This window comes from Oculina patagonica, chromosome 13, assembly GCF_052425735.1.
Source record: "Oculina patagonica isolate OP01 chromosome 13, crgOcupat, whole genome shotgun sequence".
NCBI classification, from domain to species: domain Eukaryota; kingdom Metazoa; phylum Cnidaria; class Anthozoa; order Scleractinia; family Oculinidae; genus Oculina; species Oculina patagonica.
Window position 1 is genome coordinate 9,925,709 of NC_135770.1, and position 10,889 is coordinate 9,936,597.

At 40.3% G+C, this 10,889-nt stretch overlaps 1 protein-coding gene across 4 annotated transcripts; it reads right to left on the minus strand.

The window, feature by feature from the left end:
- Positions 1-1,702: 1,702 nt before the first annotated feature.
- On the minus strand, positions 1,703-10,879 carry LOC144636702 (uncharacterized). Of its 4 annotated transcripts, none has more exons than XM_078495892.1 (9): positions 10,804-10,879; positions 10,600-10,671; positions 10,265-10,409; positions 9,109-9,705; positions 7,548-7,657; positions 7,259-7,423; positions 6,014-6,172; positions 3,231-3,343; positions 1,703-2,177 (listed from the first exon to the last, which is right to left on the minus strand). In XM_078495892.1, exons 2-9 carry the CDS (start codon positions 10,600-10,602, stop codon positions 1,793-1,795), a joined length of 1,677 nt encoding a protein of 558 aa, XP_078352018.1. In that variant the 5' UTR covers positions 10,603-10,671; positions 10,804-10,879; the 3' UTR covers positions 1,703-1,792. The 4 variants fall into 4 exon arrangements, with proteins under 4 accessions (XP_078352018.1, XP_078352019.1, XP_078352016.1 ...); XM_078495893.1 differs by having other exon boundaries at positions 10,800-10,857; XM_078495890.1 differs by having other exon boundaries at positions 10,600-10,877.
- Positions 10,880-10,889: the final 10 nt, after the last annotated feature.

Genomic DNA, 10,889 nt, shown 5'->3' on the forward strand with positions numbered 1-10,889 from the left:
ACCAAGTGCACGTACCTTCTCTCGCGTTCAACCCGCTCCACCTCGTTCACAAGATTGAAATAGATTGCGATATGGGTTTTTGAAATATTGTTAGGCTTAACAGTTTTCAAAGATGGTCTCGTTTGCTGGTAACTTTAAATTATAACGCCCGGGAGACACATTTGGTTGCAATGAAGCTATGGTTTTGTCATTTAGATCCATAGAATTAATTTCATACCAAGTATTTGGCAAAACTTAACAACTCATTTTCCGCCCAGCCCCTGAGGAAGGTTTGTTTTGCAAACCGAAATATAGGGCAAAGTTTGTTTCAATATATTCTAGTTTTCTTTCTTTCTATCCACTCTGTTTATTTTTGACCGCTTTAGCCGTCAGCATCAGTTTGCCGTCTATATTTTACATTTTAACTAAGTTACTGATCCAGGTCTTCAATAGATCCGGCACCACTCATCGGTTTGTCGCTGTGATATTGCAGTTTTTTTTATTATATTATTTAAGTATTTATGTAAAAAAAGTTTAAATTTTTAGCTAATGATTTGACCGTTTCCTTTTATCGTGAATTATTTTTGTACTTTGATCGAATGATAGTGCTTACAAAGAGCGAACTTGTATTATCACAGCAAAGACCGCTGGGCCAATGTGCTTTTTTCGAATCTTTCCCAAAGAAACGCACGGATCATGAATCCTAAAAATCCGGAGTAAGATATGATCACTCGGAGTGTGGATTTTAATCCATTTTCGGATATAGGCAAAGAAAAGCAAAATCCGTTTTTGGATCGAGTGTGAGAGAAGCGATAAACGGGCGCCAGGTATTATCAAATGGCTCGATGATTTTATGAAGAAGAGGAACTGCGAGCAACTGGTGACACTTTATCTACCTATCTATCTACCCCTTCCCCTGCCCCTTAACACAGTCGGGGGAACAAGCATTAGTTGATGGCGACATCACTTCTCCGAGAAGTGACTGAGCCCGCGGTTTTCGCTCCAGAGGTTGCTCAGCAACATGACGTATTTATGCGCGCTAAGCAACATGACGTATTCATACGCGCGACGGTTTTCAGAGTACTCGTGAGCGCTCGCACTGTTACTTGATTGGATGAAATAATTCGGAAATTATGCGTGTCCTTCAACAAAGATTTACCAAAACTGGCACTTATTCCCCGGACTAAACAACATAACATGTTCGGATTGAGGTTTGTAGAGGAAATTTTTTTCTTATCTCACCCCCTCCAAGAAAATAATGGTCTGTCCCTAAGCAACATCCACGTACTTTCGACCTGAGAAGCTTCACTGAAAAACCGAAAGTAAAGACCGTTGAGTTTGATGGTACATCGTGAAGTAGATTCTCACCAGGTCCACCCAAACAGAAAGCCAAATGTACCCAGATGCACTAAGATATGGGAGAATCGGCCCGAGGCTTTGCGAGTCGGCAGACTATGAGAGAATATGTTCCATCGCTGCGGGGAGGGGGGTGGGGCGAAATCTCCTAGCAAGGGTACCGAGACCTAAACTTTACTGAAACTGGCTGAATTATCAAGCCGGCTGCTCTTAAATAGAAGGGTGAGGTCTGTGGGAATGCCGTGTACTCCCCTGGGTCACGCTGGGAATTTTAGGTAGCGCATCGTGGTTAATTTTGGCTTCTGTGCGTGTTTTCCCTAGTGAGAATAATAAGTAAACACAACGACACATTCAATATTAATGGTGAATTATTCATTTTTTTAAAAAAAAAAAACAACAGAACAGCGCATATCACAAAACAGAACGCAACGTACTCCACAAATATGTGGCGCCCAAATTATAGACAATCCCTTGCAGTGCCAAGAATCGTTTTACAGCGTTCCTCTAGATCTTGTTTTCCTTGTTCATTAAGTATGGAAAGATCCCGTGACCTTCTAGTTTTTCTCTTTTTCTTCAAAGTCGCTCGGTTAGTTCTTACAGCCCAATTGCCAAGTGTTGTAGTTGAAGTTGTCTTGACAACTGCGGATTTCGTCCTTAATTTAACATTTTCACCAACTCTCGGCGACTTCAAGATTTTTCGATTCTGTTCTAAAAGCGATGCTTTTCTAGCAGCTTGCATTCCTTGTCTGACCGATTTTGTGATCTTTGGTGTCGACTTGTCCACATTTGCTTTCATCAGTGGAGCAGCCAGAGAACATGCATACGCGTAATCCACAGCACATCTGCAATTTAAATTGAGTGATCAACATCTCAATTCCCATTACAATATTAACATATAAGGCAGGCAGGTAATGAGAATTAAAAATCATCAGCTTAGAACTGACGCTAAAATAATGTGCAACCCAGTGACGGGTTGAAGACGTTTCCAAAAATTTATCGTAAGTTTCTGCAAACGTAAGTATTCAACGAATTAATTTGAGAAACGATTCAGTGGTTTAAATGAAATGCTTCCTTAATGTTTTGAGGTTTCAGCTGCATTTAATCCGCCGAGAAAGAGATAACAGTCTCGAAACGTCAGAGTTTTGGGGATTAGATGGGATCTGAGGGGTGCTCATGGGTATCGGGTTGGATCCCCAGGTCATTATGTTGTGTTCTTGGAAGCCTGTATAGCTGGCGGGATTAGCGTGGCTCGAGAAAGATCGGGGGCGAAGCCCGCGTGCAACTCGACTCCTCCTCAATTAAATAGTTACATACATATATAAAATTCCCTCGCGGCTTCGCAGCTCGACTCTGCCGTTCGCCGTAAACAAAGCACTCGGTCGCAAATCCCGCCAGCTACACAGTGCCTCACAGTACTTCTCTCTAACCAGGTGTATAAATGGGTGCCTGCAAATCGTTAGGTCAACCAGACAGAATGCCAGGTGAGGGGTGGGGGTGGGGGTGGGTGGAGTGATGGACCAGTATCCCAATCAAGCGAGTTTCTTTAATTTTTGTTAGCCCTGTGGGCGTGGCTAAGCGGACACCTCGATAAATTGCACACTGTCGCTATAGAGCGTTTTCATGATTATAACGTCACGGCAGCCATATTAATTTCCAGAACGAAGAAACAGCGGCCATATTAGTGTACCAAGCCATTCCTCTGGGAATTAAACTCTATTTTTATGTAAAAATTGTCTTTTGCTATATTTTAATATTTGATTCGTTGATAACTTTCAAAAACCAAAAGACATGTCGAGAAGGTTGTCAAAAAAGATCACTTCTAGTGGCGACTGCATTAAGATGGCAAAATTCTTAAAAAGAGAAAAGGGATCAATAAAACTCAACAGACAACTTACAGTTTTTTAGCAAACACTTGCTTTTCACAGTTCATCACTTCTTGTGCAACTCCAGCGGTCGATAAGGAAGACTTTACGATAATGTTCCACATATGAGAAATACACTGACGCACCTGAACGCACACACAAAAAAGACTTGTTAGTACAGGCCATTTTAATTTAATTTTCACCCCTGACCACCCTGCAGTGCAAAGAGATCTCAGGGGGTCGTATTGGGTTGGCACGTGAGAGTCATTAACCGTGCGCAGCCGGTTCATAATTTTGCCGGCATTTTGTCGTTGTCGTTTTTGTTTTGTCGGTAAATCGTTCCAGACCCACGCGGCCCAGCCGGCTCCTTGGTCACGGTCACGCAAGATTTGATGTTTTACTGGCGATCATCACTCGTTTAACATGAACACTCTGCCCTCTGTTTAGAGTGAAATGTATATTTGTGTGTCATGACATTCGAGTGTTTTACCAGAAGAGAGGACTGAAGAACCACATAGCGAAACCAAAGACCGCTTGGACATGTCCAAGCTATTTTAAATAATCATTCACCTATTTTAAAAATAGTTACGAATACTCTGCGCTCTGTTTGTGTGAAATATTTATGTTTGTGTTATTCAGGCGTTTGGCTCGGAGCGAGTACAAGTCGTACAATTTACCCGGAACGTGTTGAATATTGGAAAACAGCGACTTGTTTTCTGGATATTCCAATATTTGTTTTGAGTTTATTTTGGGAATCGAAACGTAAATTGCAAGCTCAGCAAGAATGTGTCAAGGCACGGAATACACGTCATCGCTCCAGGGGAATTACCTGTGCAGTCAGGTTTGCTCTATTTATACTTCCAAAAGCTCGTCGAACGACGCTAAACGGAAAAATACATCAAGATGGCCTTAGTCTACTCTTTATTTTGGCGTGAAATGGACTTCTTTTTAATGCCATTCATGAACTGGATTGGGTACATTTTATTGAACATTCGGAACAAAATAAATATTTGCATGCGTAAGCAGGCATTTATCCGGCTAGGCATGTGGATTTTAAAAGCAAAAGATGACGCGGTGAAGGAAATTCAAGTCACGCACAATCACGCAAGCACGACTTGTGTGTTTCTCAAGTGACTGCTTTTCTAAAGATTTTTTATTGTCCGGCGCTGTGCCTTTCTAGCCAAAGAACTGAAAAAGGTGGTCACACATTAATCGCACGGTTATAAACTGCTTGCAGGTTCTTGTTTGCTCTAAAGATAACCTGTTTCAGGTATTTGGTTAGTTGAAGAGCTGTGCGAAAAATGGTGAGTGAAAAAATGTAAACTTAGATGAAGGTCCGCCTTTTCACCAACCGACACGAATTTTAAGATCTGCCATCAAAGGACTAGACTGGTACAGCCAGAACGTGCTCTGAGGACTTATCAGTTATGGCAGTAGAGCTCTTTCCTAAACTGCCCCATTTCAGATTTGTTTAAGCATGCTTATAATTTTTACTATTACTATTACCATTATTAGTAAATAATAAAGATGGTAAATTTTAAGCTCGGTAATTAATAATAAAGATAAGATGTTCTACATGACACGAGCATGGGACAAAGAAAAATTCTGAGTCCCCGACGGGAATCGAACCCATGGCCTCCCAGAATACCGGTTGGGCGCTCTAACCAACTGAGCTACGTGAGACTCGTTGTGAGCTAGGCCATTTTACTAGGTTGATATGTGACACGCGTCCTGCATACTGCTAGGATCAGCAATGTCGAATTCATCAAGTTTTGTAGTAAATAATAAAGATGGTAAATTTTTAAGCTCGGTAATTAATAATAAAGATAAGATGTTCTACATGACACGAGCATGGGACAAAGAAAAATTCTGAGTCCCCGACGGGAATCGAACCCATGGCCTCCCAGAATACCGGTTGGGCGCTCTAACCAACTGAGCTACGTGAGACTCGTTGTGAGCTAGGCCATTTTACTAGGTTGATATGTGACACTCGTCCTGCATACTGCTAGGATCAGCAATGTCGAATTCATCAAGTTTTGTAGTAAATAATAAAGATGGTAAATTTTAAGCTCGGTAATTAATAATAAAGATAAGATGTTCTACATGACACGAGCATGGGACAAAGAAAAATTCTGAGTCCCCGACGGGAATCGAACCCATGGCCTCCCAGAATACCGGTTGGGCGCTCTAACCAACTGAGCTACGTGAGACTCGTTGTGAGCTAGGCCATTTTACTAGGTTGATATGTGACACTCGTCCTGCATACTGCTAGGATCAGCAATGTCGAATTCATCAAGTTTTGTAGTAAATAATAAAGATGGTAAATTTTAAGCTCGGTTATTAATAATAAAGATAAGATGTTCTACATGACACGAGCATGGGACAAAGAAAAATTCTGAGTCCCCGACGGGAATCGAACCCATGGCCTCCCAGAATACCGGTTGGGCGCTCTAACCAACTGAGCTACGTGAGACTCGTTGTGAGCTAGGCCATTATACTAGGTTGATATGTGACACGCGTCCTGCATACTGCTAGGATCAGCAATGTCGAGACCCAGGGGCAGAGCGAAACGAAGTAGTAAACTGGGTAGAAATTGTAAGTGACAAAAGTTTTCCACCCTTCTTAAAAACTTTCGTTGCTGCAATTTCTGCCTGGCTTATTACTTTGTTTTGCCCACACTAACTGCCCTGGGCTGTCCGAGGATGAAGAGGATGCAGTGCTATAGAAATTTATATCATCATCATCATCATCATCATCATCTGGCCTTGCCTTGTTTGCAAAAAGTATAAAAGGCAGCAAATGTGCGTTTTACTGACCCTGACCGACCGCGCACCCCAATCCTGCATCTTCTTTTCTGCCTCCACTGGAGTGATGTTACAATTTATAAAGAAAGCAATCAGAGTGTCTGCCACTAAACAAGAGAATGGAGTAGGTCTCCACTGTGATTCAGCTGGGTCCACTACACAGAAGAAACACTGTAAGGCAACATGAGAGAGAAAGATAGATCCAGAGGTGCGAAGTGCTTAAAATGGGGGGGGGGGGGGGAAGCATAGGGAGAGTGGAGTGAAGGTGTGATCCTGGAATAATAAAAGCATAAGGACCAAGGCCCCCTGGGCTCCTCCCCTTAGTTTTTTTAATGGCAGAGAAGTCTATTTCAGAGAATGGAAATAAGTAAGTAATGAGTTAGGATGATTTTTCATTTATTGATTGTCGAAGGGTATTGCGTGCTTGCCTTAGTTTTGAGCTGAGATCTATAGTTTATAGTGCTGGAATTATTGTTAGAAATGCAGTGCTTTCACAAATTATTGTTTTTGTGCATATTATGGTTTTATGTTTTCACAAGTTTTTGTGAAATAATTTTTCTTACTTAAAAGGACATGTGTCCTTCCAAACTTTTATTTTGAACGCACATATTAAAAAATTGGTCGGACATCAATTCGCATTTTAAATCAAACACATTAAATTTTCCAAGACACAGTCACATAATTCTCTGACATCATGTCTGAACATATTGCAAAATTGGCCAGACATTTTGGCATATCATTTTGATCGGACAATGTCCGATGACCGACAGTAATTTCCAGCACTGTATGTAATTATTGCGTAGGTGTATAAGAATGTAATTTTCTGTGATGTATGTACTAATTACATGTGTGAACCTTTCCAAAAAACGTTTTTTTCAAATCTGATTGATTTACTATACTACTTGTATTTGTTTAGAGGGCAAGTTGAGTTATAGCCCAAGGACAAGTTCTTTTCAGGGGCAACAGGTGAGTGGTGAAGCTGCTACTTTTGGTAAACATAGGGAGCTGCGGAAGTGAGGAAGTGAGTGGTTTCACTTTGCTTGCACACTTGCTTACTTAGAAGCGGCTCGCTTCGCTCATGGATACATGTGGCTTTGCTGCTCACACGTTGCCCCCAAAGAGCACCTGCTTTCAATTAAGCTAGCTTAATTTTAACTTTAATTTGACATTTTGTTTTTTTCTTCCTTTTCAAACTGGAAAAAAAAAAACTAATAGACTGGTCCACTAAAGTTGGTATTGAATTAAACTTCACATTACCTGCTGCACTAGGAGATAAAAATATGGCCGTAGTCTATTGTAGTTCACTCGAGCAAAGTTCACATTCAGGGAGTAGCTTGACGGAAGTTGAGACAGCCTTGATTTGAGAACTTGACATGAGTTCCAGTGAGCTCTACGCAAAAGTTTTAATGTTTTCTTTTCGGCCTACAACAAAATAGAGAGCTATCACACTATTTTAAAAAAAATAGCATATTAACTAAAAATCGCCAGATAAATTGCTTAAAAGGCTAGGTCATTTCCTAACACCTCCTCTTTTAAAATGTCATACCTTAGTGTGTGGTTCATGTTGAACTTGAAGCTTCTTGCTCACATTATCATAATAAGCTCCATACTGTTTATAACTCTGATCAATACTGCTCTTGTATCTCCAGTCATTTCCTGCAGATAAAATCAAGTTGTTATTTAAGAGATTGTCAGTGGCAGATCCAGACCTTAAACTAAGGGGGTGCCTTTTTTGCCTCCTTTTTTGTGTCCACCCAAAAGATTTTTAGCAAGGGAAGTCATTAAAAAAATGTGTTACCAAAAATAAGGAGGGCCCCCGCCCCCCAACCCCTCCCCTAGATCCGCCACTGATTGTCACACTATATTTGGGGCTTCTTCTTAAAAAATGGACCTTTTCATTTTTAAAGGGGTCTGGGCAATTTTTCTTTGCAATAGTATTTTCACTATTAATTAAAGCAAGATTTTTTCCCCACTATTAGGTATCTTTCCTGTGGTTTGTTGTGCTTGAATTTTTTCCTACGCCATTTCCTGTATTTTATGTCCTTGAGATAAAATGGTCCATCACCTGCCTCGTACCCAGGCGCTACGCTTTAGACGGAATTATATGGAATCGCAAGGGATCATGGGAAGGGCGAAATATCACGCCTTCCCTTGACCCTTTGCGTGCTTTTTCACGCCTTCCCTTGACCGTTTGCGTGCTTTTTCACGCCTTCCCTTGACCGTTTGCGTGCTTCGCCAAAAGCTCTCGCGGCGCCTGGGTACGAGGCAGGTCCATCACTTGTTTTGTTTTATTACTTGAAAAAGAAATACCAGTAAATAAATGTGAACAGTAGACTGTCGTGGGAAATTATAGTAGAAATCATAGGAATTTCACAAATTGAAGTATCACTGTCGTCAATAGAAATTTTAGCTGCTGTTGCTGTGAGGTTTTCATTGTAACAGGGAACTATGTGTGGCCAAAGGCTGTGTAACTCAAATCTCTCTACTGCAAATGCTTTTGCAGCCGTAACACTTGCTTGTGACACTCATGACAAGTGTTATGGGTCCAACTGAGAACCCTAAGTATATAAAAGGGTAGAAAATTTGTTACTTAGATACTAATTTAAAAAAAAGGACCTTTTAAAATATCTTGAACAAACCCACCAAACAGTTGATTCTTTTAAGTATTTCAAGGGGTTTTTTAAGTAAAAAATTGCAGTTTACCCTTCTGTGGGTTTCCGTATTTACCCGTGTATACTGTGCACCCGTGTATGCTAATGAGAATGTGACCAACACTAAGTTCTGTGTATAATACACACCGCGAATTTTAAGATTAATTTTATGAAAAAAGGTGCGCATATCACACAGGAAAATATGGTATGTGAAAGGAGTTCTGTTTTCTATCAGTCTAGGTATATGAAAGGGTTGCCTTTTCTCTCAGAAATGGTAAATGAAAGGGTAAGGGTTTGGACCGCAGTGTGGAGTTTTCCTGTTTAATTTTTTTTGAGTACCTGCTCCCCCCTGGGGGGATTAAAAGCTTGCAATGTGTGCAGAGGACAAAATTAGCTATAACAATTTGCAGTACTACTAATTTGTAAGAAGTTATTATGCACATGATTTGTACCAACCTTTGGTGTGCCTGTTTGGATGATACACAAAATCAAATCTGCACCTTCCTTTGAAGACGACATGTACTATTCTATCTACTGCTTCATGCACCGCCAAATTTGCATTAACAGAAGTAAACCCTTCAATTGTACTGCTCTCTGAATCATCAATTTCTTTTCCTTTTGTTGGATTATGAATATTGGAAGTAAATGTTGGTGACATTGAAGATATATTTGAGGTACGACATGAAAATTCTGGGTCAGTTTCATTCGGAATGTCTTGATACATATTTACAGGCTGTGCTGTTTCAAGTGTTTGTTTTTGAGCACTGTAATCTGGTACGTCTTGGTGTAATGGCTGCCGGGAATCAGGGAACCATTGTAAATTTGGCAGTCTGCTATCTGCTGATGCCAAGCCAATGCTATCATTTTCTAAATATCCAGCAAACTTTTTCTGACGATAACTTGTTTCAGTGGCCAGCAGATTCTGCGCATGTTTATCTGATGGTTGACTGGTGTTGTCTCTTTTAGTTGGTTGGCAGCTGTCAAATGATGACGGGGGAGGAGACAGTGGCAAAGGTGGCAACATTGGATACTCTTCATCTGAAACATAAACAACTATAAAATATTATGTTTTCATCAGAAATTCATTGGTCAAAATCCAACCAGTTGGATCCTTTAACGACTTTCTGGCAGTCGAACTTTTTAGCATAAGTGGCCACCCCAAATGTCAAGCAATTTGTGGTCCCTTACAGGAAGTGTGACTATAGGGGGTTAAATTGTGAGGATCATGTTTACTTTAGGTAATTCTCCTCCAATATACTGTATTGATCATTTATATATATCAGTCAACAGGTGGTTGACAAATCAACCAATAGTCGGCCAATAGCGGGTTGACACTTACTGGTAGTTGATAGTCAGTTGATATATCAGTTGATTATCGGCTAGGTGTCAGTAGACTATTGGCTGTGTGTCGACCAACTATCAGCTGACTATCAGCTGACTCTGGACCGATATGTCAGCTGATAGTTGGTTGACTATCAGCTGATGTATGGTCACCGACATATTGAAGACTCCTGTAGTTAGTTACGTGATCCAATTTTAAGTCATTGCCTGTATTCATTCTAGAGGAAGAGATGCGTTCATTTGGGTCTAAGCACAACTTTACAGATTGTACCTGGCAAGGGTGGCGTCCAATGAGATTTCCTGCATTTTTTCTTGAAGCGACATCTGCCATATTTGATAAACAACAAACACATCTCATTTCCAAAGGAATCCAAGGGTACAGCTATTCCTGATTTGGTAAATTTTTTTCCGGTCGACTTCAAAAAAGAAACAGAAAAAACAATTAATCTTAAGCTTATAAAGCTAATGTTAAAATTTATAGAAAATGTTGTAGTTTGCAAATGTTATCTGTCTTATCTACTTTTGAGAGGCATATCTTAAATTAGCTCTGTTTCATAAAATTAATTCTGGTAATTTTTGACGAAAAGGAAGCTTTTTGTTACTTACCATGTAAAATAACTGCAAAACGTTAACTTCTCGCGTTTTCTTTGCCGCGTTATGAAAACTGTCAGGCGCCGACTGAAGAAACATAATGACAACCAACATGAAGTGTGCCACTGACCAACCATGTTCAAGCAAAAAGCGACCGAAAAATGGACAATTTACCGCAGAATACTTTGAAAGTTGGGCCCAAAATTTTGTTTTACCTACTTATTTACAGTCTTTCTTCGTATTCCACTGCAAAATAGAGCTGTATTCAAGCATTTATAAACACACTTTCCTGAATACTGTAAAGA